This window comes from Ostrea edulis, chromosome 9, assembly GCF_947568905.1.
Source record: "Ostrea edulis chromosome 9, xbOstEdul1.1, whole genome shotgun sequence".
Classification (NCBI taxonomy): Eukaryota; Metazoa; Mollusca; class Bivalvia; order Ostreida; family Ostreidae; genus Ostrea; species Ostrea edulis.
Window position 1 is genome coordinate 60,587,754 of NC_079172.1, and position 27,849 is coordinate 60,615,602.

Genomic DNA, 27,849 nt, shown 5'->3' on the forward strand with positions numbered 1-27,849 from the left:
CTGACTTGTTTCTGTAGCTCGTTTACCATTATCTGACTTGTTTCAGTAGCTCATTTACAATTATCTGACTTGTTTCAGTAGCTCATTTACAATTATCTTACTTGTTTCTTAAGCTCATTTACAATTATCTGACTTGTTTCTGTAGCTCGTTCACAATTATCTGACTTGTTTCTGTAGCTCGTTTACAATTATCTGACTTGTTTCAGTAGCTCGTTTACCATTATCTGACTTGTTTCAGTAGCTCATTTACAATTATCTTACTTGTTTCTGTAGCTCGTTTACAATATTCTCCCAGCCTCGTTTGGAGGCAGCGATTTCCTCATCTTTGAGCCGTGAGAGCTGTTGTAGTGCCGCTTTCTTCTCGTCCTCCTTCTGCTGTGTCAAGTCACGCCGAAGGTCCGTGGTTTCCTTTCTGTAAGTCACAATGAGCGACATGTATATGTATGTACATTTGTTCAACAATTCAAATAATCATTTGAAATAGTTTTGATATCTTCATGACCCAATCCTAGAAAATGATCAAAGAAGCATCAAATCCTTTAATATACATGTATACACTTTAAGTTTTGAAGTTTAAACTTTATTCCTTTTATGACAATTAACAAACAAGATCTACAATGCTTCTCATGTCATATCGGATATTGGCATGAAGAGGTCATTGACATGGGAGAAAACCCAGGTGTCTGGGAGGACGACTACTACAACCACTGCCAATCCTAAAGATCGAACTCGGGTCACAGTGGTGAGAGGCGAGTGTGTTAACCCTTGTGCTACTTGGACACCCATAATGACACTTTAATCAATGTGAATAAATTTATATATCATTGTAATATAGCATTACTGAATCAAACTACTTTAAACTCTTTTGACTTCAAATTTTCCACCATCAGAATTTAACTCTTTACAAGATCACACGATTAGTACCACTGTCCCAATGAACTCACTTGAGCGTGTCTGACCACCTCGACTCGAGATCTACTGACAATTTCTCCAGTTTGGTCTTCAGTTCTGCTTGAGCTTCTATCATTTTAGCATCATACAAATTCTGTAGTTTGTCTAGATTCATCTGAAATCATAGCACCAACATTTGAACATCAATACTTAAAATCTACATACTGATCACATGAATGAAATTGTGACATCAAATTTTTTCAACATTCCTCAAAGGCTCTAAGAATTTGATGTATTTGACATACATGTACATTTACACAATCCCCACTCATGTACAAGTATACATTTAAAGCTTTATCTCACCTTCAGATTAGCAGCATTAGTTGTGTATTTACAATCTTCAGATTGATAACATTTTAGTTATTTCTGATCTTGACAATATTGCAGAATTTGTTATCAAGTATGACCATAAGATTGGCAGAATTTAATAGTTGTGTCTTTTGACCTTGATATTAAAGCTTTACTTAAGTAAATCTAACTGTAACATTTACAGTGTTAGTTGTGTGTTTTGATACTAGCAGCATTAGTTGTGTATTTTGATACTAGCAGCATAAGTTGCATGTTTCTAACCTTGAGATTAGCAGCGTTAGTTTTGGATGATCGGAGTTCTTCTCTCGTTTTCTCCAGCTCAGACTGTAGGCGGTGAGAAGCGTCCTTCAGGCTGTTGATCTGGCTGGACGCTGTCCCAAGGCCATTCTCACTTTCACGGACAATCTTCTCCAGCCGCTGGACCTGTCCATACACACATACAACTCTCAGTACTACTTCCTGAGCTTTATCTTATGATATAAACAAGCTATGATTACAGATATACTTTAGCTAATGTAACTTACAGGATGTACCTTATCATTTCTGTATTTCAAAAACATTCAATAGATTAAAACTTACAGCAGTGATCTAACTAGCACGAGTTTATACTAGACACTGCAGTATATATCTGATGAGTGTATGACACCTAAACATCCATCATTGGGATGCATTACCAACATAAAAGGATATTGTGTCAATCCATAATGCAATACTTAAGATTTTATCTATGATGTACGGTAACAGACCCATAATGCAATAGTATAGATGTTATCCATTTACAGTAACAGACCCATAATGCAATACTAAAGATTTTGTCTACGATGTACAGTAACAGACCCATAATGCAATAGTATAGGTTTTATTTATGACGCACAGTAACAGATCCATAATGCAATAGTATAGATTTTATCTGTGATGTACGGTAACAGATCCTCTGCCAAACTTACCTCCACTTCCGCTGTTGTCAGTTTGCACGGTAACAGACACTCTGCCAAACTTACCTCCGCTTCAGCTGTTGCCAGTTTGTACGGTAACAGATCCTCTGCCAAACTTACCTCCGCTTCCTCTGTTACCAGTTTGTATGATAACAGACCCTCTGTCAAACTTACCTCCGCTTCAGCTGTTGCCAGTTTGTTAATCAAGTCTTGTTTGGTCCTCTCAAACTCATCCAGTAATGAGGATTTGTCCTTGTTTAGTCTTTCAACATCTTCATGGTACTTCTTCAACATTTCCTGAAAAATCAATCATAAAAAGTTGTTATTAACAATGTTGCACTTGCTATGAATGTCTCCAGCCTGAGTATTTAACAACTCCAAGAAAAACACTGTGGAGAGCTCTCTTGTCATGTTGTGTCATGTAGAGAGTTCACTTGTCATGTTGTGTCATGGAGAGAGCTCTTGTCATGTTGTGTCATGTAGAGAGTTCACTTGTCATGTAGAGAATTCATTTGTCATGTTGTGTCATGTAGAGAACTCACTTGTCATGTTGAGTCATGTAGAGAACTCACTTGTCATGTTGAGTCATGTAGAGAACTCACTTGACATGCTGTGTCATGTAGAGAACTCACTTGTCATGTTGAGTCATGTAGAGAACTCACTTGTCATGTTGAGTCATGTAGAGAACTCACTTGTCATGTTGAGTCATGTAGAGAACTCACTTGTCATGTTGAGTCATGTAGAGAACTCACTTGTCATGTTGAGTCATGTAGAGAGTTCACTTGTCATGTTGTGTCATGGAGAGAGCTCTTGTCATGTTGTGTCATGTAGAGAGTTCACTTGTCATGTAGAGAACTCACTTGTCATGTTGTGTCATGTAGAGAACTCACTTGTCATGTTGAGTCATGTAGAGAACTCAATTGTCATGTTGAGTCATGTAGAGAACTCACTTGACATGCTGTGTCATGTAGAGAACTCACTTGTCATGTTGAGTCATGTAGAGAACTCACTTGTCATGTTGAGTCATGTAGAGAACTCACTTGTCATGTTGAGTCATGTAGAGAACTCATTTGTCATGTTGAGTCATGTAGAGAACTCACTTGTCATGTTGAGTCATGTAGAGAACTCACTTGTCATGTTGAGTCATGTAGAGAACTCACTTGTCATGTAGAGAACTCACTTGTCATGTTGTGTCATGTAGAGAACTGACTTGTCATGTTGTGTCATGTAGAGACCTCACTTGTCATGTTGTGTCATGTAGAGCACTTGTCATGTTGTGTCATGTAGAGCACTCGTCACGTGTTATGCTCATTCTCTCAGAATAACTTTTGTGTTCATTCATAGAGAATATAAGAGATACTCTTCAAATTGGCGTTATTCTCACCATTGATATAAAAATTCTTTGACAGTAAGCACTAAGACAGGTGTTTCTTTACCTGTTTGGTTTCTGCCATCTGAGTCTCTGCTTTCTGTTTAGTCAGTTCCAGACTTTCGGAGTGAGCTTTGTTTAGTCGTTGTACCTCCTCTGTGTGTTTGTCTGTCAGTTCTTTCTCTCTGGCTGTGGACTTCTCTTTCAGGACCAGGATCTCTCTCTCCAGTCTGGTCATTATCGTCTGCTTCTCAATGGAGAGATCTTCCAATGACTGTGATAGAAACAGCAGAAATTGAGGAATGCAATCTAGTAAATTTCCTCGTCCTATATACTATGATCATCATTCAATTGTATGTGAGCGACACATCTTTATGAGTGTCCTTTACAAAGTAGCACAACAGTGACTCCATGTTTGCAGTACAGAAAAATAAACATGCTAATCTTTAATTTGTATCACCTTATCCAATTACAATCAGTACTGTTGATTCCCCATACATGTAGCAACTAATTCTGGTGAGATTGCCCAGAGTCTAGACTAATTTATGAAACATTTCTCTCTAGACCTTTCACTTCATAACATTAACAAGTTGTTCTCTTGATCTGGTGGGTTGAACTGTGACCTTTGGGGGTCAGTGACTTACCTGTTCTAGTGAGGTGACCCCTGACCTTACAATGTCCAGTATCATCATCTCACCTGTTCCAGTGACTGAAGTTGTGACTTTTGATTCTCAGACAGAGATGTTTTCTGGTTTTCTAACGACTTGCGTTCTGACTCGAGCCAGTTAAGTCGATCCTTCAACTTCTGAATCGCATCTTCTAATTCTTTAATCTTTGACGTCTTTTGGACATTGGTTCCTTCCAACTGGCCAATGTGTACTGAAAATAGACGTTATAATTCATTACAATAGAAACCTCATATCTGAATGGAAGGTTTATCTGTTTCTACTACCATATTTGGAATAATAATCGAACATTTTGCTGTACCATCATTCAGAAAATTATCTTTCACCATGTGCAATCAAATGGATAGTAGCCATCTTCATTTCTGTTTTGCATTGAGATATTTTTTTTTCATATAAAGAGTTATCACACTTTTCATGAAAAATTTGATTGATTGATTACGGTTTTACACCACTTTGACAATATTTCAGCCATTTTAACAAACAATTAGATAAGAAGGGATGTACAGATGACCAAACACTGATCTCAGATAATCATATTATTGATAGGCATGTCAGAGTTCTCACCTCCATCCTGAATTAAAGCAGATACAATAACTCATCACTGCAATTGTTTCATCAATTTTAAGAATATCACACAGAAAACATCACATTTTTCTTGTATGTCTTAAATTTTCAGTGTATGCAAACAAGGCATTTTATCCCCAGATGACATAAAAGCATACAATTAAACCAAAGCTTGAAATTCTGCTATTTGGTCATTAAAAACAACCTGAAACTGTTCAGGATGACCTAAAATCAAGTACAATTTGTCTGTCTGACGACCTGTAAATTTCACCACAATGCATATAATAGGCCTACAGTTACAGTAAAACACAGTTATAGTGATCACAATGATAATGAATCAACACTTACATAGTGATTTTCATTCCCTGCAGTTTTAAAATATATTATATACTTACTGGATGTAACGAATAATGCTTATAACAAATCAAACTTGTTTGTCCCCAGCACTTCACTATAAGCGTGTTTTACTGTAATTGTTTGTCCCCATCACTTCCCTATAACTGTGTTTTACTGTAATTGTTTGTCCCCATCACTTCCCTATAACTGTGTTTTACTGTAATTGTTTGTCCCCAGCACTTCACTATAAGCAAGTTTTACTGTAATTGTTTGTCCCCATCACTTCACTATAAGCGTGTTTTACTGTAATTGTTTGTCCCCAGCACTTCCCTATAACTGTGTTTTACTGTAATTGTTTGTCTCCAGCACATCACTATAAGCATGTTTTACTGTAATTGTTTGTCCCCAGCACTTCACTATAAGTGTGTTTTATTGTAATTGTTTGTCCCCCAGCACTTCACTAAAAGCATGTTTTACTGTAATTGTTTGTCCCCAGCACTTCACTATAAGTGTGTTTTACTGTAATTGTTTGTCCCCCAGTCCTTCACTATAAGTGTGTTTTACTGTAATTGTTTGTCCCCAGCACTTCACTATAAATGTGTTTTACTGTAATTGTTTGTCCCCCAGCACTTCACTATAAGTGTGTTTTACTCTAATTGTTTGTCCCCAGCACTTCACTATAAGTGTGTTTTACTGTAATTGTTTGTCCCCCAGTCCTTCACTATAAGCATGTTTTACTGTAATTGTCCGTCCCTAACACTTCATTATAAATGTGTTTTACTGTAATTGTTGGTCCCCAGTAGTTCACTATAAGCATGTTTTACTGTAATTGTTTGTCCCCATCACTTCACTATAAGCATGTTTTACTGTAATTGTTCATCCTCAGCACTTCACTATAAGTGTGTTTTACTGTAATTTTTTGTCCCCCAGTGTATAGTACACTATAAGTATGTTTTACTGTAATTGTTTGTCCCCAGCACTTCACTATAAGTGTGTTTAACTGAAATTGTTGGTCCTCATCACTTCACTAAAAGCGGATTTTACTGAATCATGTTATCAAAGTAGTCCAAATCTCGAACATTTAATCTCTTTATAAAATTATATTGCATGATTGTATGTAGGAAGCCTGTGGTTTCCATTAAGATTCAGAACGGTTCTGAATTGATAATGAGTATATGATTTCTGACATTCTGTCCCTACGAGACTGTAGGATGCAGATTGATTGAAAAGTAATGGTCACACTATACACAGTGACAGATAGAAGTTCTGTCTAGCAGATCTCCAGAACACGACCGACTGTTTGCTATCTATAAACACCCAATCTTTGTCTGTAGCGATTAACAAAAATACTCTAACTTGTCAGCAGAAAGATTATTCAAACTTCGTAACATTGTTCCAGTAGATCCGTTTATCAATAGTAAGAAAAAACTATTCCACTGTATACCATAAGAATACGTAGTTGATGTCACAAGTATATTGTTTAACGTCCCTCTCGAGAATTTTTCACTCATATGGAGATGTCACCATTGCCTGTGAAGGGCTGCAAAAATTTAGGCCTATGCTCGACGCTTACGGCCTTTGAGCAAAGGGGGAATCTTTATCATGCCACACTTGCTGTGATACGGGAGCTCGGTTTTTGAAGTCTCATCTGAATGACCACCCCATTTAGTCACTTCTTACAACAAGCAAGGGGGTACTGAGGACCTATTCTAACCCGGATGCACATAAGAATATGTAACATGTAGAGTGCATCAGAATGGATGGAATGTTTCAAATAGATACAGGGTTTGGTAATACGTACACATTGTCCAATATTAATGAAATGATTACTTAATTACTTCATCAACATAGTTTGTGAAAATATGGAGAACAAAATATAAAACTCAGTTCATACATTTATTGTCACTTCTAAATTTTCAGACAAATTAAACTTGTTTCAGGCAAATGAACTTTTCCCCAGCTTGGAAGTAAATTTGAAAATTACTGATCCATGTCATTTTACATGTACATGTATATGAACGAAATTACTTGCCCAAAGCTGATTTTTATCAATCCCATAGTTCCTTTCCCTGTTCACATTGTCTGAATATTTCAGTCTATGCGAAAGACATCGGACCGTCGGACCTGACCGATGTGCAGTGCCTCAGGTCCGACGCATCATTTTTTACACCGGACCGGAATGTCCGATGTCTCAGTGTCCGGTTTTGAGCTTTACTATTTTGATGCGGAGTCATTTAAATGTTTGTTATAAGTAAAAAATAGTACACAAATCCAAATACGTAAATGAATGTGATTAAAACCGCATGGACTGTCTAAAGTTAGTATTATACGGGAGGGATCCCTGGTATAGTATTACTAGTATAATAAATAAGATTCCCTTGGTTTTGCATTTTCACGTGTTTCACTTTTTTACATTAGGTTTTTCGGTCTGACAAAATTTGGTTCAGTCCAGTGTGTTCATTGATTACACAGGACCGAATGTCCTGTGTGGTCCAAAAAACTTTCGCATAGACTGATATTTATAACCTTTGTGACAGGAATTCTCCTATATATATGTATGAGACTATTAATAGACTTGCCTGATTTTTTATTGATGTCATCTGCCTGCTGACTGCACCGTTCTTTTGTGGCCACCAGCTCTGATTGCAGCTCCTTCAGTCGTTTACTGGCATCAGACGCCTCCAGCTTAGTTTGTTGTAACTGTTCAATAAAAAAGTCAAGAAACTGACAAAAGAGCACATTTATCATGTCTACATTGTTTCATATACAGTTAAACTTCGGTATCTAGAACACCGATATCTCGTATACCATGGATCTGTTGAAGTGATTCATAAGTCCCAACCATTTAATATTATCTAAGTAATTTACCCTCCATATCTTGAATCATCAATATCTCGAAGTTTTATCTTGGTCCCATTGATTTCATAATAACGAGATTTGACTGTATTTTAATTTTTGTTAAAACTAATTATGATAATTCTAATATCACAGGCTTTACAGACCTGTTGAAACAGTCCGGACGATGTGGCATCTTTGTCCTTCATACTCTCTTTCAGATCCTCCAACTCCTTCCTAAACTTCTCCACATTCTCCTCACTGACGGACAGCTGACTGACGAGGCGCTCGATCTGCAGTTTCAGCTCTTTCTGTTGTGATTGGAAGTCCTTCTTTAGCTTCTCCTGTTCCTCTTTGTATCGGTTCACAACATCCTCCACAGAACTGTCTTTTGCATTTTGTAACACTTCCAACTCCTTCTCGTAGAAAGCTTTGGCTTTGGCTAGTTTGGATTCGTAGTCCTCTGTCAGTTTCTGTTTTTCGGTATTGAGTTCACTACACTGTGTTTTCAGTCCCTCTAACTCCGTTTTGTATTTGTCCTCTATTTTAGCACACTCATTTAACCAATCGTTGTTCTGGGATCTGTAGAAGTCACGGAGTTCATCCATTTCCTTTATGTGGACTTTCTTCTGCTCCTCTATAGCAATCTCTTTATCCGAATCCACCTCCTTCCTCCACAGCTCAAACTTGGACAACTGTTCCTCAAAATGTCGCTTCGCGACCAGCACCTCCTGTGAGAGTTCCAGATATTTCTGGGAGTGTTCTGTTTTGAGGTTAGTCTCGCGTTCCTCCGCCTGTCTTTTATAACTCTCAAACTTAAGGAGGGCCTCCTTTTTGTGTTTTTCGTGTTCTGCCACGCAGTTCTGTAGGTTTGATATTGTGTGTTTGTGGTCACTGTCATTGTCAATTTTCTGTTTGAACTTAAGTATTTTCTCCCTTGTCTCAGACAATAATTGCTGTATCTGTTCTTCATGCTGCTCCTTCAGGGTTTGAACAACGGCTTCATGTTCATCATTCTTGGTGTTCAGTGCATATATAACCTAACAATACAAACATGTGGGTTTATTTTTAATTTTACGTTCATTAGAAAAATACAAGTATCATTAAGACTAATGGACTATGGGTATGATAATCATCAAGTCCTTTTTTAATAGGTCTAGGCCTAGTTCAATAATGTTGCAGTGATACAAGAATTTCAAGGGGTGCATCTTTTTACCCAATAAAACCCTTAAAAAAAACATAGAAAGTTAGAAACCTCATAGAACCCCAATTTAAAAACCTATCTCAAACTAACCCTACTTTACTATAAAAGCTTAACATTCTGCATTTTGTGAAATAATAACCAGTGTATTTAGAGTACATGTATTATTATGTCAATGTAAAATTTTAAGGTATTTAATGTATAACGAAAGGATAATGAACAGTTTTGAATGATTTAAATCAACATGAATGTTTATTGTTAGATACAATGAAAGAAAAATAAAGAAAATCACAGATATTTACAAACAGATGGATAAGGTTATTCCAATGCACCCCTCCCCCTCAACACACAAACTTTACACTTCATTTTTGGGAGGAGATGGTGTGTTATAGAGAAAGCAAAAAATATCACAGTGAAATTTTTTTAAAAAACGAATTCAAACAAAAAAAGTGTATAAACCTTAACCAAATAACATTTATTTTTATTGAGTTCTTTGGGAGTATTTCTGGGATTCTATGCCTATGGGAGTATTTCTGGGGGTTCTATGGGGTTCTTTGGTATTCTATGAGTTGGGTGGGTCTATGGGGGTAAAAATACGTACCGAATTTCGAGCACATTTCAACGACCACTTTGCGGAAATTTGTAAGTCTATTAACACCTAGTCTCAGGAATCACACGATTACAACATAAGGCATTTTATCACTGAGCGTAAAAGTTTACCCATCAGCTCATACGAGTTAAAACCTCGGTATACTAACATTGTACACTTTATTCAGTGACTTTTTCCATGGATCATTTACACTAAATGCGGTTGTTTCTAACCTGTTAATACTTACTTTTGTGAGCTGAGCAATTTTCTTTGACATTTTAAGATGCATGTCCTGTGTAACGTCCGAATTATTATTCGGATTACCGGGTAAAGTGCCATATTTTCCATTTTGATAATGGTTAAACGACGACTTGGCACTGGTCGCCATTTTGACGAACCGTTTTTCTATTCTTGTGCATAAAGTAGTTCCAAATTTTGTTACATGCAATCGATTAAATCATATTTTTGTGAATAACTAATATCATCTCTCATATTTTTAGTCTAAGATTATTTTTATATATATTTAGAACATTTTTGTGCGTTTGTTTAATTTTTTCACGGTAACTTAAATCAATACGCGATGTGATTCGTCGTGTTATGGTTTACACGTTGCTAAGAACAGCAGGTGGATGAAGTTATCCCCCTGGAATTATGGAGGCGGTAAATTCAAAAGTGTTTTTCCCGAGACATTACACCTCCTACATGTAAAAGAAAATCAATTGTGCAAAATTACCTGAATACGTGGGTATAGGTATTATAGACAAACTAGTAACGTGTTACAGATTTCAGACTCATTGCATGAAAAAGTGAAGACAACAAAGAATGATATTCATCTCTAAAATTTTTACCATAAAAATACAAATTTTAATGAGAGTAAGGCAAACACGGACCCCTGGAAACACCAGAGGTGGGCACAGGTGCCTGGGAGTAGTAAGCATTCCCTGTTGACCAGTGACACCTGCCATGAGTCCTATATCTTGATAAGGTAAATTGAGTAATTCTTTGTCAAAACACTGGAAACAGTCATTTTGTCTAGACATCTAGTAACAAAGATAGTGACCACAGACAGACAGATGAACAGATGCCCATAATCTAGAGGTGTATTCCCCTTTCTTGGGGAATGTTGAAATTTAACTTTTCAAGATATTTTAATTACTACTGTAGTACATGTATATATAGGAGAGAGGAGAAAATTTGTGGCTGGACCAGGAATTGAACCCATGACCCCTGCGTTAGTAGTCAGGTGCTTTAACCACTGAGCTACCCAGGCTGATATTCACGTATACTACACTACAACGAATTCCTTGTGTATTTTACTTTGATTGAAGATCTGCTATGACCTTGACCTCATGACCACAGAATCTAAAGATGTCTTTCTTTTATCATGATCTATTTTTTATGAATCTGAAAGGTACCGTCAATGTTGAAAACTTTACAGTTTATCATGTCACAATGCTAGCATAGTTATAGTTTGAAATTGAAGGTCTGTTATGACATATATCTGTATCTCTTTATAAATATAAAAACATTTTCAATGTGGGGCCGTAATCAATAGGTGTCTTTTTTTATAACTATCTGTACCTCTGTATAAATATAAAAACATTTTCAATATGGGGCCGTAATCAATAGGTGTCTTTTTTATAACTATCTGTATCTCGATCTTTATAAATATAAAAACATTTTCAATGTGGGGCCATAATCAATAGGTGTCTTTTTTTATAACTATCTGTATCTCGATCTTTATAAAAATTAATATAAAAACATTTTCAATGTGGGGCCGTAATCAATAGGTGTCTTTTTTATAACTATCTGTATCTCTGTATAAATATAAAAACATGTTCAATGTGGGGCCGTAATCAATAGGTGTCTTTTTTTATAACTATCTGTATCTCGATCTTTATAAATATAAAAACATTTTCAATGTGGGGCCGTAATCAATAGGTGTCTTTTTTATAACTATCTGTATCTCTGTATAAATATAAAAACATGTTCAATGTGGGGCCGTAATCAATAGGTGTCTTTTTTATAACTATCTGTATCTCTGTATAAATATAAAAACATTTTCAATGTGGGGCCATAATCAATAGGTGTCTTTTTTTATAACTATCTGTATCTCGATCTTTATAAATATAAAAACATTTTCAATGTGGGGCCATAATCAATAGGTGTCTTTTTTATAACTATCTGTATCTCTGTATAAATATAAAAACATGTTCAATGTGGGGCCGTAATCAATAGGTGTCTTTTTTATAACTATCTGTCTCTTTATAAATATAAATACATTTTCAATGTGGGGCCGTAATCAATAGGTGTCTTTTTTTTTTATAACTATCTGTATCTCTGTGTCTTTTTTATAACTATCTGTATCTCTGTGTCTTTTTTATAACTATCTGTATCTCTGTGTCTTTTTTATAACTATCTGTATCTCTGTGTCTTTTTTATAACTATCTGTATCTCTGTGTCTTTTTTATAACTATCTGTATCTCTGTGTCTTTTTTATAACTATCTGTATCTCTGTGTCTTTTTTATAACTATCTGTATCTCTGTGTCTTTCTTTATGATCAGCTCCTTCTGTATTGAATTGTTATGATGAAAACTGTTTGAGTTATCGTGTCATGATAGACAGACAGATAAAGTGATGACCATCAAAGTCTATTGATGTCTTTCTCTTATTGTAAAGTAATTTTGTACAAAATTTGAAAACATTATAGTGATTATCATATCACAACAAAAGTGTTGACAGACAGATGAACAATGTTATTCCCATAGGACATCTCATTTCATGTAATTGTAGTAGTTAGGGCTATGTAGTAGTTAGGGCTATATGAACCGTGGATATTGGCCTGGGTAGCTCAGTGGTTAGAGCACCTGACTAGTAATACAGGGGTCCCAGGTTCGATTCCCAGTCCAGCCAAAGATTTTCTCCTCTCTCCTATATACTACATTTGGTGCCATTGACCACCCCTGGATTGCAGGTGAAACTCCTTGTTAGGGGCAAAAAAAACCTGGTTTGTGTGCCTCTTCGAGGGCGAAGACAAATTAAGGAGGGAGGAATATAGTAATTAGGGCTATACGGACTGTGGATATTGGCCTGGGTAGCTCAGTGGTTAGAGCACCTGACTAGTAATGCAGGGGTCCTGGGTTGGATTCTTTGTCCAGCCACAAATTTTCTCCTCTCTCACTGATATACACTACAGCTATATGGACTGTGGATATTGGCCTGGATATGGTCCAGCCATAGATTTTCTCCTCCCCTATACTACAGTTGGTGCCATTGACCACCCCTGAAAAGAATATGGGTTGTATGTCTTTGAGGGTGAAGAAGGGAGGAATGTAGTAATTAGGGCTATACGGACCATGGATATATAAGCTCAGTGGTGAAAGCATCTGACTATCAATGCAGGGGTCCCGGGTTCTATTCCCGGTTTAGCCCAAAATTTCTCCTCTCCTATATACTACATAATTGTTATCAAAAAGGATTTGATCGCCTGTGGCCAGTTTATAAGCTCAGTTGGTAGAGCACCTGCCTAGTGATTCAGGAGGCCCGGGTTCTAATCTGGGTTTGGTCTGTTGCATTTTCTCCCTTTCTGTTACAGGTAGAATTCATTTACATAATCCACTTGTTTACAGTATTCCTATGAGATTTACTGTCAGTAAGGGCCGTAATTCTTGTACAATATCCCTGTGGAATTGATCATAGATAAGGGGAGTAACTCTTTCCCCATCCCAACTGCCTTTGTGTGCAGTTTTGACTACTTTTATTTGTATTTGAACAAGAATTGAAGGGACACAAAGGAGAATCAATTTAAGCTTGCTTTATAAAAAGTCATAAACCTATAATTCTCAATGTTCTCTCGTAAATTCCCCTTGGGGTAAATTTGTGTTTTCATCATTACCCACCAAGTTTGAACAAATTCAGAAGTTATTCTTTATGTATAAAGGTGTGCAGTGTTTGTAGTCAGTCACATTTCGAATTAGTTCAGTAACTTTTGTTTCCACTGAATAGTTTTTAAAACGAGTTCCAATCATCAGTTATGGTTCACTTCGTTATTTTCTTCCCATTATTCTTATTCAGTGTTGATCTTAAAATAAATGCCATTTCTTGATACAATATGGTAGAAAATTTCTAATTAGATGTATCTTGATGCTATTTTTTCCATTTGAGCGAGTATGGGCACCATTCTCAAGAAGTAGACAAAAGACATCAATGTCACATTTTAGTTGATAAAAAAAATTACCAAAAAATTGTGTACATTTTTACATTTTGATATTCCAATATAATCGATAATCAAATTCATATGCCAATCATTCCAGTTACCGTTTTTCAGGCGATTCGCAAAAAATGGCCACCTGACCATAAACTGAGAATACATGTATACCAAAGTCAAATTTTCAAATTAGATATTAAATTAGATATTATAAGTCAATGAAATTAATTTTGAGATTATATTTTGAATTAAATATTTTGTGTTTGTGCGATTTGTACAAGCCATTGGTAAATGTATATATATAAAATGTTATTTTTGACTGTTCTCTGTTTATTGTCTTAGTGAGGTGAAAGGACAAGACTGGAACTTATGTGAGATGTCTACACACCAACTCTTAAATGAACACTTCTATCACAACAATCTTCATTCTGTAACAGGAATGGAGAAAATGCAATGGATCAGACCGGGATTCGAACCCAGGCCCCCCGAATCTCTAGTCAGGTGGTCTACCAACTGCGCTAACTGGCCACCGGCGATCGAACCCGCTACAATTCTAAGCCAGAGTCAGTGTGTGTAGGTTAATTAGTGTTATTCGTCAGCTCTTATCAACCAGCAAGAGGCCCATGGGCCACATCGCTCACCTGAGTCACCTTGGCCCATATCTGAAGACTTTCCATATATATTTGCATGTAAAACCTTGGTCCCTATTATGGCCCAAACTACCCCCCGGGGACCATGATTTGAACAAACTTGAATCTGCACTATGTCAGAAAGTTTTCTTGTAAATATCAGCTTTTCTGACTCAGTGGTTATTGAGAAAAAGATTTTAACTATATATTTGTATGTAAAACTTTGATCCCCCTTGTGGCCCCATCCTACCCCCGGAGCCCATGATTTGAAGAAACTTGAATCTGCACTATGTCAGAAAGTTTTCATGTAAATCTCAGCTTTTCTGGCTCAGTGGTTCTTGAGAAGAAGATTTTTCCTATATATTTGTATGTAAAACTTTGATCCCCTATTGTGGCCCCATCCAACCCCCGGGGCCCATGATTTGAACAAACTTGAATCTGCATTATGTCAGGAAGCTTTCATGTAAATCTCAGCTTTTCTGGCTTAGTGGTTCTTGAGAAGAAGATTTTTAAAGTTTTTCCCTACATATTTGTGTGTAAAACTTTGATCCCCCCCTTGGGGCCCCATCTTATCCCCGGGGGCCATGATTTGAACAAACTTGAATCTGCATTATGTCAGAAAGTTTTCATGTAAAAATCAGCTTTTCTGGCTTAGTGGTTCTTGAGAAGAAGATTTTTAAAGATTTTTCCTATATATTTGTATGTAAAACTTTGATCCCCTATTGTGGCCCCATCCAACCCCAGGGGCCCATGATTTGAACAAACTTGAATCTGCATTATGTCAGGAAGCTTTCATGTAAATCTCAGCTTTTCTGGCTTAGTGGTTCTTGAGAAGAAGATTTTTAAAGTTTTTCCCTATATATTTGTATGTAAACTTTGATCCCCCCTTGTGGCCCCATCCTACCACCGGGGGCCATGATTTGAACACACTTGAATCTGCACTATGTCAGGAAGCTTTCAGCTCTTCTGGCCCAGTGGTTCTTGAGAAGAAGATTTTTAAATGACCCCACCCTATTTTTGCATTTTTGTGATTATCTCCCCTTTGAAAGGGACATGGCCCTTCATTTGAACAAACTTGAAAGCCCTTCACCCAAGGATGCTTTTGGCCAAGTTAGGTTGAAATTGGCCCAGTGGTTCTGGAGAAGAAGTCGAAAATGTGAAAAGTTTACAGACAAGACGGACAGACAGACAGACGGACGCCGGACAAAATGTGATCAGAATAGCTCACTTGAACCTTCGGTTCAGGTGAGCTAAAAACCAACAGACTAGTCATATCATATGCAATTGTATCTTAACTTTTATTGATTTCATTCATTTATTATCAGAACATGCTACATGCAAACATATATTTCAATAAACATTTTGAATTCTTAGTACAAAAAAGAAAATCTGAAGCATCAAAATAATTGTTACTAAGAAAACAGGATCTTTATGTAAATGAAACTTAGTTCGGTGACAATACAAAGAGAGAAAAAAATTCATTATCAAGTATCCTTCTAAAAGTGAGTCTCCTAGTTAGTTCTGGACTCAATAAGTAACGATACAAAAATAGTAGCATACATCCGGGTCTTAGTTGTCTAAAATTGAGATAGACCATAATGTTACAAACTTTTGACTGAAAAAACTAAAATGGACATAGTACTCGTAAATCAACAGAAAATGATATTCACAACATCTTAATAAATAGGAACACACCAGGAGTTGTTCCCCCTATACTGTGATGCAGTTTCTACATAAACCTATTTTCTTATTGCTTTGAACACAAAAAATACCGAGCCATTTTCATATTACTTTCATTTTTAATATGAGTAGAAAAGTTAAGTCCACTATATATTTGTCCAACATTGATTCTCTTGTTATGAATCTGCATAGTTCTGTACCCTTGACATGGTCATTGTTTAAGCACTGTTCATAGTTGCGTCCCTTGATCATGACTTCTTGGAGAGAGTGCCTGATCCGTGTTCTTCCGCTGCTGTGGGTTTTTCCCATAATTCTCCATCAATTTGGAGTGGGAAGATATCATGGATTCCATCGAGGCTGGTTGGTATGGAAACATGTTTGGATCCCTGTCTGCCATCTGCTGTAGCATGTGCGTCTGCTGCATGTAGGCTGCCATCAAAAAGGGATTCTGCATCAGGTTCACGTTGTTTTCATGCTGCTGCTGCTGTTGTTGTTGCACCATGCACTGTATCACAGCCAACTGTTGTAGGTACATGTGCTGTAGGATCTCGGGAGACAGGCTGTGGATCCCGTCCTGAGAGGTTGGATCTGGTGTTGCCCGGTGTGTTCCATTTGAGCTGGTGGAGCTGTTTCTAGACCGATTCTGTCTGGACCAGTTCTTGTGCTGACTATGAGGTGTGGTCTGATCTGGGCTGTTGAGAGAGACAGGGGTGGATCTATCGGATTTGCAGGGTGTTGTCTGTCCATGGGTAGTATCCTCCTGACCTGGGGCTGGGCTGAAAAGTTGACCACTTCCTGACACAGGCTGCAGGCTTTCCTTTGATGGAGTCTCCCTCATGTGGATTTTCTCGTGCCTGAAGTCAAAATGTCAAACATTGTCTAAGGCCAAAATAAAATATATTTGTGCTTCCGGTTTCCCGACCATACCTATGTTCTTGCTGCCAACCCTAAAGATTTTATTGACAATATATATATATATATATATTAAAAGAAATAAATAATCTGCAATTTTCAAACTGGAATACTTTTCTTTTCACGTTCGAGTTTCTCTGATTTACATTTTGATTACTATTGATCTTCAAAATGTTTGAAAAGTAATTGTAATGTTTATAGACATATACTAAAAGTGTATCCAAAACTAAAATTTCAAATAAAATGGTTCAATAAAACAAAATGTTCTACCTATCTACCCTACCTAAATTTTGGGGGAGTGAAATAGGAAATGCTCATACTACTTCATTTTAATAGCCTAATTTAAAGAGTGCTTTGTAATATTGGCACTTTTAATATTTTAAATAATTTGGTAGTTTGCATGATTTGAATATTGCAATAGTTTGTATTAATTTGAATCACAATAGATAGCTCACCTGTTCAGACTATTTTTCTGGCTGAACTTCCTCTCACACCATGCACATTTGTAGGGTTTCTCACCAGTGTGTGTCCTCATGTGCTTCGTCAGGTTGAAGTTGTGCACAAATGTGCGCTCACAGATGCTACACTTGAACGGTCTCTCTGTCAGGTGAGTTCGGCAATGTGAGCCTAGGTAAGACTTGACTGGAAACCTCCTCTGGCAAACTCCACACTGGAATGGCTTCTCCTGAGGGTGGGCCTGGGATTGGTGTGCCCCGAGGCTGATTCTGTCAGAGAAGTGGGAGTGGCACACATTACACATGTATGGAGCATGGGAGGGGTGTATAGGGGTGTGGGATCTATAGCTGGTGCTCTCTGTAAACATCATGTTGCAATAGTTGCAGTAGAATGCCCATTCCTTGTAGTGTGAGGACAAGTGTCTGTTCAAGGTCACTGGGTCACTAAAGGTCATGACACAGTACTCACAGGTCAGAGGTATTGGTGGAGAACCTGGCCTACTGCTGCGGTCAGAGGACTGATCTAGGTGGTCACTTTTGTCAGTTAAGTTTGAGTTCTCATCTGGGAAGTCTTCTCCGGTCATATCCATGGCAACATTCGAACTCATGGCTGGTGATTTCATTGGCGTATCCCTATCTTCACAGTCCAAAGATTGTGTTTCATTTTTCTCTGCTCCTTTTGTAAAGTTGTCAGCAGATTCTGGTTTAGATGTCTCTTGATCATGTTCCTTAGTTTGGTCTCCAGCAACAATCCCCTGTGAAGCCTCAGACGGTTTTGATTTACAGGACAAGTCCAGTCCAACACTCTCTGAACTAGTCGTTGGTTTGGACTTCTGATGACGTGACACATTATTTGTGACCTGTGATATACTACTGATCCTGGGGAGGACTGGCACAGCCTGTTTCTGACAAACCCTCAGAACTTTTGGCTTGGCCTTGGGAGAGTATTTCTTTTTGGATAGATTAAGTGGTTCATTTTCCTTATCACTGTCATAGTACTCCTGTGTTTCTGTATTTTCGACTGTTTCTAACTTTAGACGTTTTCTTGGGGGAGACTGACTGGCATCCTCCTTCGATTGGGATAGATCAAGGACATTCTCTGAGATTCTCTTTGAGGATGAATGCTCCATCATGTGTAAATTCAGCATTATTGGATTGAGGAATTTTTCTCCACAAACTGAGCAATACAGAGAAAGGGATCCATCTGTTCTTGGAATATGTTCAGATGAAGCTGACCCAGCTTTGTTCATGTTCAGTAGGTGCTTGGAACCAGCTGATCCAGCTTTGTTTATGTTCTGCAGATGCTCTGACATATGTTCTGTAAGCAGTGCCAGATCTGGATAGTTTTGTCCACAGACTTGACAGATATAACCCTTGGTGTCTGAGGTTTGGGAGTGGACTTGTCGGGTATGCCTCAGAAGATCATACACATCATGGAACTGGTGACCACACAAGTCACAGGTCTGAACTGGCATTCCCTCTTTGGACTGTAGATGGCGGTTGTAGTTTCCGGGGTTCTTGAATACTTTACGACAGACCTCACACTGTGTCTCCACAGCTCTCCTCACCCGCTTAGCCTTTGGTTTCTGGTCAGGATCTGGTTTGATTTCTATGTCAGTCTTTAATGTTTCAGTGTTACTTTGAGCAGAGTCTATTGATTTGGACCCGTTATTTTCCTGACTGTTTGGGACCTCTGGAACTGAGGTCTCCTTCGCTGTCTCTGTATGAGTTTTCTGGTGATCCTGGAGCTGCCTACTGTTGGTGAAGGACTGCTCACATACTGTACAGGTAAGGATCTGATGGGATGCCAGGTGTTTCTGTAGAGTCCATCGGTCGAGGCATACCTTGTCACACACACAACATTCAAACTCAGTCTCATTGGTATGCAGACTCATGTGGCGGTTCAAGCTGTTCTTATGAGTAAACTTGAGCTCACAAAGGATACAGCTATATGGCTTTTCACCTGTGTGAGTTCTCATGTGTTTCTTTAGGTTGAAGGTATAGTGGAATTCTTTCCCACAGAAGTGGCAGGAAAACTCCTTTTTTTCCCTGTGAATTTTCATATGACGTTGCAGCTCGCATTTCTCTGCAAATGGCTTGAAACAAACTCGACACTTGTAAACCTTTAGCATTTCTATGTGTGCCTGTATATGAGCTTTGAATTCCATTTCATAGTAGTACATTTTCTTACACTTTTCACATTTTAGTCCCAGCAATGGTGAGCTCATCTTAGCATGCTTTGCCATGTGCACAGTATATGAGCTCATGTTTAGAAACCAGTTGTTGCACAAAGCACAATGGACTTCAGTTGTCAGCTGTTGGATTGGTTCTCCCTCCTGTGCTTGACTCGTATCCATTTCATCCTCCATTTTGCTAAGGTCAATGTGGTCACCTGTCTCATTCATGTCCGCCATTTCCTCCTTGTCATCTTCAGGAGACATGTTCTTTTCAATTCTTGGAGTGTGGTCATGACACTGCATATTAGCATACAGTTTGGACATTTCCTGAGAATAGAGGTCTGTGGTTTTTGATTTGGTTTGTCCAGGTTTGGCCACATATGGCTGTTCTCTATTTGGAAAGGAATTGCCAGTCTCCTCCTCATGTTTGTTGATTTTGTCCATTTTTTTGTCACCATGAACTTCTGAACGTTCCGAGTTGCCTTTTTGGGGTGTGTTAAGACTCCCTACTTTGGAGGGAGATACGTAAGCATTGACAGCCAGTTGCGCCATTCGGAGGTCCACTTTCTGGGGGGTGTATTTACTGCTATGTATTACGTCCTCATCGCTCGCTACTGTTGGCCTCTCACTTTGCCAGTGGGTCTGATTTTCCTCTTTTGGACCTCTGTGCTCTTCTGTATGGGCCGCTAATCCCTCTTTTGAACCTCTGTCAGACACTCCTCGCTTGTCAGCGCTCATCACGTCAGTCGCTTCAGAGTCGCTGTTGGAACACACAGAAATCTGAGACCTCTGTGAATCTGTTCTGTTGCATTCACTTGTCCTGCAGGCATCATTGGTACACGGGAAGACATCAGTTTGCTCTGAATCATCGGTCGTGTATTTTGATGTGTCTGTGGTCTTTGAGTCACTGGGTGTACATCTCGAGATATCGGTGAGCTGCGAGTCATCTGTACCAAGAGATAGATCCACCACTAAGGCTCCCTCTGATGTGTCAAGAACTGAGCTGTTTCCTGCTTCATCCATATCTACAAAAGTAAGCACACTGATATAGGGAGAGTTTGCTTACATTTTTAAAAGAAGGATCATCTTGCTTACAAACACTTTTAGGGGCAAGATCAAAACATTGATGCTGGATAAAAATCTTAATTCAAATAGTTTGGAGGAGGGAGGGATGGGTAAAAACTTCCTCAAATTTTGGTCATCCAACATTGATTTTATTATCATATATGAATAATTTTGGTATGAATTAACCTTTCAAATGCTCCTATTTTTTGTCCGTAAAATGTTTTTGTTAATATACCATCTCTGAAAACACAAGCAGGAATTGCAGCACTTCAGCAGAACCAGTGACTCATTGAATGTTTAGAAAAAAACATTGATTTCATTACATTTTAATGAACATTTAAAGTAATTCCACCCTCATGTGATATGCCACAAGATTTTGCAAAATCAATGATTTATTTAAATTTCATCTTCTACACGTCTCTGTTGTAGTGGAAACAGAACGGATCGTAAACCCTTGGCTAGTGAAGATGTTTAGATTTATGCATGACAGCAACATAAATTTTGTTGAGAGTTTTTTTCCAATAGTTATTGTAAAAACTCTTGTTAAACATAAAATATTTCAAAAGTCAAAGTTATGTGAATTTCAATCCATTTTTTGTTTGAAAATATTGAATCCAAGGGCAATAACTCTGTTTTCATTGATTTCTTTAGTACATTATACGATAGATTTCCTTTCTTACTTTTGTAAAGAATCGATACAGTTTCATGAAATTGTTATGAATAGTATTATATTAATATAACCAGCTTTTGTGAAATTTTGATAAATGCTTCTAAGGAAAATTGCAATTTTCTGAGGTTAATATATGATTCTGTTTATGTATATGTCTCACATCTTAAAATGTGCGATGACCTATATAATTTTATTTGATAATTTATTAGTTTTAACTGGAATAAATATACTTTATCAAATATTGATGTGACATTTAACTTAATAAACATTAGAAAACATAAATAGAGCACTGTACTTATAATAGTGTTATATTTGTATTGTATGATAATCGATTTAGGTGAATATTCATCAAATTATGTTGAGGGGGGAGGGGGGAGGGGGTGGGTCTTGATTCAAACATTGAGCTTTTGATATCATCCCTTAACTCAATACTAGGCAATATAATTCAATCTTGTGTGAAACTTTACAATTATCAGAAGGAATGCCTTTACTGATAACCGTTCAGACACGGTGATACATATATTGGCTATAGCAGTTCAGATCTGTGGTATTAAAGGATGTGTTCACATACAAGTAGCTTTCGACTGTGAGGCGGACCTATATTATATGGTCTTGTTTCAAAGTCTTTATGCTTCTCAGTGAAGCAATATGTACAAGAATTTATTAGGCATGAAATTTAATTATATTTTAAACAATTTGTTTTTCTAAGATGTTGATAATTTCTAAGAAAAGGTAGGAAATGTCTCATTTTGTGACATCATAGAAAAAATTATATAAAATCAATCCCTACATATTTTCAATGGGCTGTATGTGTTAATTGGAATTTTCAATGTTTTATGGGGCAGATATTATTTATTATTAATATAGTTGGATTATCAGACATAAGGTAACATTATTAATATCTTTGGGATTAAATAGTAATTTGATCTGCAAGTCATTGTTGTTGAATTCAGCTCAAAATCTGCAAACAACATGTCAATTAAATAATATTTGAAAAAAAATTATCCACCCACAGCTTGACTCTGCTGAGAGTGACCTTTTATATTAAATCTGTTACTCATTGATTATACAGGTACAATGAAGAATTCTATAAAATTTCCAGTCCAAGTGTCATATATGTAACTATAAAGGAGATCAATACGCAACTTCCGAGATATCAGCTCTTTTGTGATGGAGGTACGTTCCGTATTCTGTTGAACGCTTTGGTGGGTACAAGATGTATACAAACAGTATAGACTGGCTATGTAAATAAAGATAAAAATTCCGAAAGCGTAAATTTTGTTTATTTTAGCCATTGGTATACATTAAACTGACCATATCAAGAATAATGTTTGAATTAGGCCTTTAAATCAAATATGAAATTATTATTTATTTCCTCTGCTAAACGAGTGATAATTTTATCAGAGAAATATGGTGATTATCGATTTTTGTTTGAGCTACATTGTTATTTATTATCAAATACTCATAAACTTACTAAATTGTGTATGTCCCTGCAGTTCGGGTGCTTGTATGATGTCTGGTAATCACCCTCTAGGCAATATATGAACGCAGTGATAAGCATTTGTACCCACCGCGTGTATACGAAAACATACTTTCTGCCTCACCGTACGTAAGAGTTCAACAAAGGGAAATAACTATTGGGCAACTCGGAAATTGCGTATTGTCCAGCACAGAAAAGAAATTCCATATTTCACTGTTTTGATAGAAGGCTTGAATTTGACACTGATACCTCATGCCATTTTTAATGATGATCGAAGGCATATAAAAAGGCAAGATAAATTATCATCACAACATTACTCCCACCCATGGAACAACAGTATCCTGCAGTGAATTAAACAGAAGAGAGAGGCTTGTGTTTAACCATGTTTCGATATTTGGAACTTCAATTCATTCCTTTTGATCAATATAAAAAATCATAGATGTCTGCAGCTGAGGAAAATGTCATCTCATGTGAAGTATTGGGGAGTATGTAAAAACACTCCAGATATAAAATAAGTATTAATAGTTCAAAGCTTCTGCAGGGTCTGGTCTAACATGTAGCTAGATGAAACCACATACTATAGTACAATAGGATAGGTACATCAAATAAGGTCAAATTCAATGTTTTCCATAATTCATTCTTTATAATATTACAGATATCAAACTTTTTTTTTTATTTTAATCAGAATGTGAATATATATGTATCCTCTTTCACATAATATATTTACCAAATTACATGAACACAACTAGCAGTAATTCGATAATTTGATAGAAAAGTGAGCCTCTTGGGCCAGAGAGTTTTTATTTCACCTGTGTTAATTAGAATGTGCACACTGGATCTCTTAATTCCTCACCTCTGATGGACTCAGTACTGACCAATACAACAGATGGTGTGATTAGAGATAATTGGTACTTACTACACAATACTGATACATTTAGTTCTCTAAAGAGAATACTTTGCACTAAATCTCTCTCTCTCTCTCTCTCTCTCTCTCTCGAATACTTTGCACTACTGGTAATTCTCAAAATACCAATGACCTTTCATAAAAATATCTTATATCATATCATCAGTTCTCTCTCTCTCTCTCTCTCTCTCTCTCTCTCTCTCTCTCTCTCTTAGTTTGTACAAAATCCAAATATCAGGAAAGCACTGGATATTAAGGGGCATAACTCTTGTCAATCATACTGAATTGTGTAAGACAAATTATTTCACTTGTAACAAATTTAGGTAATGGAAACAACATTTTTTTTTGGCATTTAAAACAATTTCATTTCAGTGATACAAAATGTCAATTAAAACCAATTTGCAGCTTTTAAGAGTTGTCTAAATCAATCTGTTAGAAATCATGGAAATGTAAGCATCTGCTTGTTCCAATAGAGTAATTTAAGATGTTTAGATTTTAGAGGTAATCTAGTGTTGGTTGTCCTATGACAAATTGAGTCATTACAATCATCACACATAATGCTTTCAAAAGGGTCAATGGCACGAAAATAAGTCTGTAATGACAACATTTTTACCTCAGAATATTCAGTATACTAGTAATTTCATAAAGTTTGTTCACACCACCCTTCATAATATTTTACATCCATGCATCTTAAAATGTTTCCAAAATTTAATTTTTTTATTATAATACAAGTTCTATCATTAGTGCACCATTTGCCAACAATTTAATGAACCATTATAAACTGAATACATAAAGTACTATATTAAGGAGACTTTAAAGTCATCAAGTTATTAATACTTTATATTACATTTGACATATAGTTACTAAATTAATATTACTTAATATTTTTACTTTGTAATAAATTAAATATTGACTTGACACATTTATTTTTTCAATAAGAAAGTGTTGGACATATGTGCATTCTGTCAAAGTGTTAAATCGATCTATAATCTCTTACAGTAATTAAAAAATAAATGTGTATATTCAAAAGTAGAGAAAAAATTAAATATATAATATATAAATATATTTATGCACAATTTCAAATCAAAAGTATCAAAAGTGTATGAAAATAATAAATATGAAAACTGGGTACCTTATCTCTGCTGTGTCCAGTGTGTCACTGAAGTTTGTGTGTGGAATAAAACAGACAAAGCTGAGTTACAACTCAAACTGGCTTGACAGGTGGAGCAGGTAGAATACAGGTATATACATTGAATGTTATGTAATTCACACAGGATTAAAGTGCCCAGCCCCAAGCAAGCCATGTTTATTATCCACACACAATTGTTTATTGGATGACAGAGGTAAACAATTATCACCCTTAAAATAACATGAGTACCTGTAGCTATGGAAAAAACTTCCTTTTAGTTGCTGAGACATGAACAACAGGGGGCCCTTAGGGCTAGTTTGTACACCTTAAAAGTTAATTGCTTTGATGATCTGGAAATAACATGGGGATTAATTTTTTTTGAATTGGCATGGTGACTGCCTACTAATGTATTTGGAGGGATTTGATTTACAAAAAAACCCAAAATAAAATGGCATTGTTAATTGGCATGCTGGCAGTGTTTTTCACACCAATTTCAAAGCTACCTATTTGAGAAAAATCTTTAACATTTTTGGATATTGGGAATTTTTCAATATTGATCACAGAATTTATATGACTTGGTTTTTGTATCGAATGTAGCTTTGTTTTGTGACCTTTTCACTCACTGCTTCATTATGCAACATGACATGCACATCATGTAATACAAAGTACTAATATCAAGATTTTCATAAAGTTGAAATAAGCTTTAATCTCCTTTTGAAATTTTGGCACCATATTCACTGGGTAGAGTGACCACCGGGCAACTGAAGCGGCAATATAAATGGTCGAGATTCGTTTTTGCACAATATCTCAATTTATGGAAATGTTTCGCAGAAAAGCATATGGTTATGGAAGAAAGCATTATTTCAGGAATATATGGAAACAAATATATGCACTGTACACTTTCTAGTTTTGTCAAACACCTCAACACAATTCCGACGATCGGGGCAAATTTGGCAGTTTTCGTTATGCTTACCGTCGTTATGATAAAAAATATCAGGACGTTTTATCGTCAGTTTTGCATGTCATGCAAACCAATAATTACGGGTTTATTAATATCTGTATCAGTTTCTCTATATACTGTCAGTGAATAAAACCAATCGTATTCAAAGATTAATTTTGTACACGGAGTGTCGTCGTCGCAAACCACGGGTTAATGTTTCATTTTTCATTCTATTTCACAAACTTGAAATAGAATGAAACAATGACCCCCTTGGTTTGCGACAATGACGTAGTGTATGCTACCATTTCATTTCCAGGCAATGAGTGCGGAACATTTAATTTTTACACATTCTGATTGTATTAGTACTTCTATTTGTTGTATTAGTGTACATTTACTACTATTATTGTGTAACTATCACTACACGAAAAAGCCAAAACTGTTTTCCTATCCAGCAGGTTTACGCGGTAAGCATCAAAAGGTTGCACAGATCGCCAGATTAGGTAGATAAGGTACAATTATATAATCTTCCATCATTGGATATTGATAAAAGCACATTTTACAATTACATGAAGAATTACTATATTGATAATATTAACATGCAACTGCAAAATACTATTCTCTAAACGTGGAAAATTGCTATTTTACAGTAAAATTAGAAAGAACTATGAATTACAAGACTATTTGAAATTTCCAATTGCGAAAGTAGTACGCTCTAGATTAACAAAACTAAGAATATCTGCCCACCCTTTAGAAATTGAAACTGGTAGATATTCAAAACCATGTATTCCAAAAGAATGTCCTTTTTGTCAGTTTTGTAAAACTACTGTTGAAGATGAGTTACATTTTTTATATGACTGCTTCATGTATAAAGATATAAGAAAGAAATATTACTCTTTGAACATCTACAATTCAGACGATGATATATCAAAGGAAAACCATTGTAAAGTACTATGCAACCCTGTCAATGTAGTTCATGCTAGAAGGTTTTGTGAATTTTTACATGAAAGTTTTGAATTGCGCACCAAAAGTAGAGTGCTATAACTACATTTAATTTATGTAATATGCAATACTAAATTGCATACATAGTACATATCAAATATATACTTGTATTTACATATATGTAAATGAACTGTTAGTAATTAGTTTATTGTCATTATATATCTCATATTGTGTAACATGATTGTATGCCAACATGCTTGGTGGATCAATAAATAATTGAATTGAATTGAATATACAAGGACTGGTAACTAAATGTCCATCAATTTCTAGCATCCAATCTGAAGCTCAATTTCTCCTGATTGACAAGGGTTCACAGACAAGGTAAATTTAAAGGCGGTGCTTATTTTGTCGGTCTAATGTTTGTAGTATACTAGTTTACGAGTATTGTGAGTTTAATCAATGGATAGTTCTATTCTACTTTTAAAAAATGGACTCATTTTCATTTTCATGGAAGGGGGAGGGGGCGTTAATGTATACCCTTCATATTATCTAAAGGCTCTCAAGCATCGTAGACCATTAGATTAAAAAGACCTTATTTTTAAAATTTGAATGAATGATGACATGGGATAGATTTACATGTTTAAGCGGTAACATCGTGTCCGTATTTCCGATGAAGTGAGATATTTGATATGTCATACAATGATGGTAGTTTTTGCATACAATTACATAAATTATAATAGATTATAGAAGTTTATGCTTAGGAATGGGTACGGTTGATAATTATGGATTGTTAAAATATAATTTACACGGACATCGATTTTATGCTAAACGGAAAGTACCAACCCTCGCTGGAAACGTCGTGTAATTATAATTAATGTTTATGAAG

The 27,849-nt window shown here is 36.3% G+C and overlaps 2 protein-coding genes across 2 annotated transcripts in view; both read right to left on the minus strand.

Annotated features, from left to right (window-relative positions):
* The window catches only part of LOC125659103 (protein FAM184A-like), a 36,934-nt gene extending 26,750 nt beyond the window's left edge, over positions 1-10,184 (minus strand). Inside the window, exons 1-9 of the mRNA XM_056149773.1 lie at positions 10,023-10,184; positions 8,153-9,025; positions 7,730-7,850; positions 4,262-4,443; positions 3,632-3,838; positions 2,370-2,492; positions 1,522-1,683; positions 945-1,066; positions 262-412 (exon numbers count right to left, since the gene is read on the minus strand). Coding sequence (XP_056005748.1) covers positions 262-412; positions 945-1,066; positions 1,522-1,683; positions 2,370-2,492; positions 3,632-3,838; positions 4,262-4,443; positions 7,730-7,850; positions 8,153-9,025; positions 10,023-10,163 — 2,082 coding nt within the window. The 5' untranslated portion in view covers positions 10,164-10,184. The remainder of the gene's footprint in view (positions 1-261; positions 413-944; positions 1,067-1,521; positions 1,684-2,369; positions 2,493-3,631; positions 3,839-4,261; positions 4,444-7,729; positions 7,851-8,152; positions 9,026-10,022) is intronic.
* A 5,707-nt stretch (positions 10,185-15,891) lies between these two features.
* LOC125660029 (zinc finger protein Xfin-like) lies at positions 15,892-20,859 on the minus strand. The gene is made up of 2 exons (XM_056150803.1): positions 17,660-20,859; positions 15,892-17,146 (listed from the first exon to the last, which is right to left on the minus strand). The coding sequence occupies exons 1-2, from the start codon at positions 20,857-20,859 to the stop codon at positions 16,522-16,524; spliced, it is 3,825 nt and encodes a 1,274-aa protein (XP_056006778.1). The 3' UTR covers positions 15,892-16,521.
* Between the last annotated feature and the right edge of the window lie 6,990 nt (positions 20,860-27,849).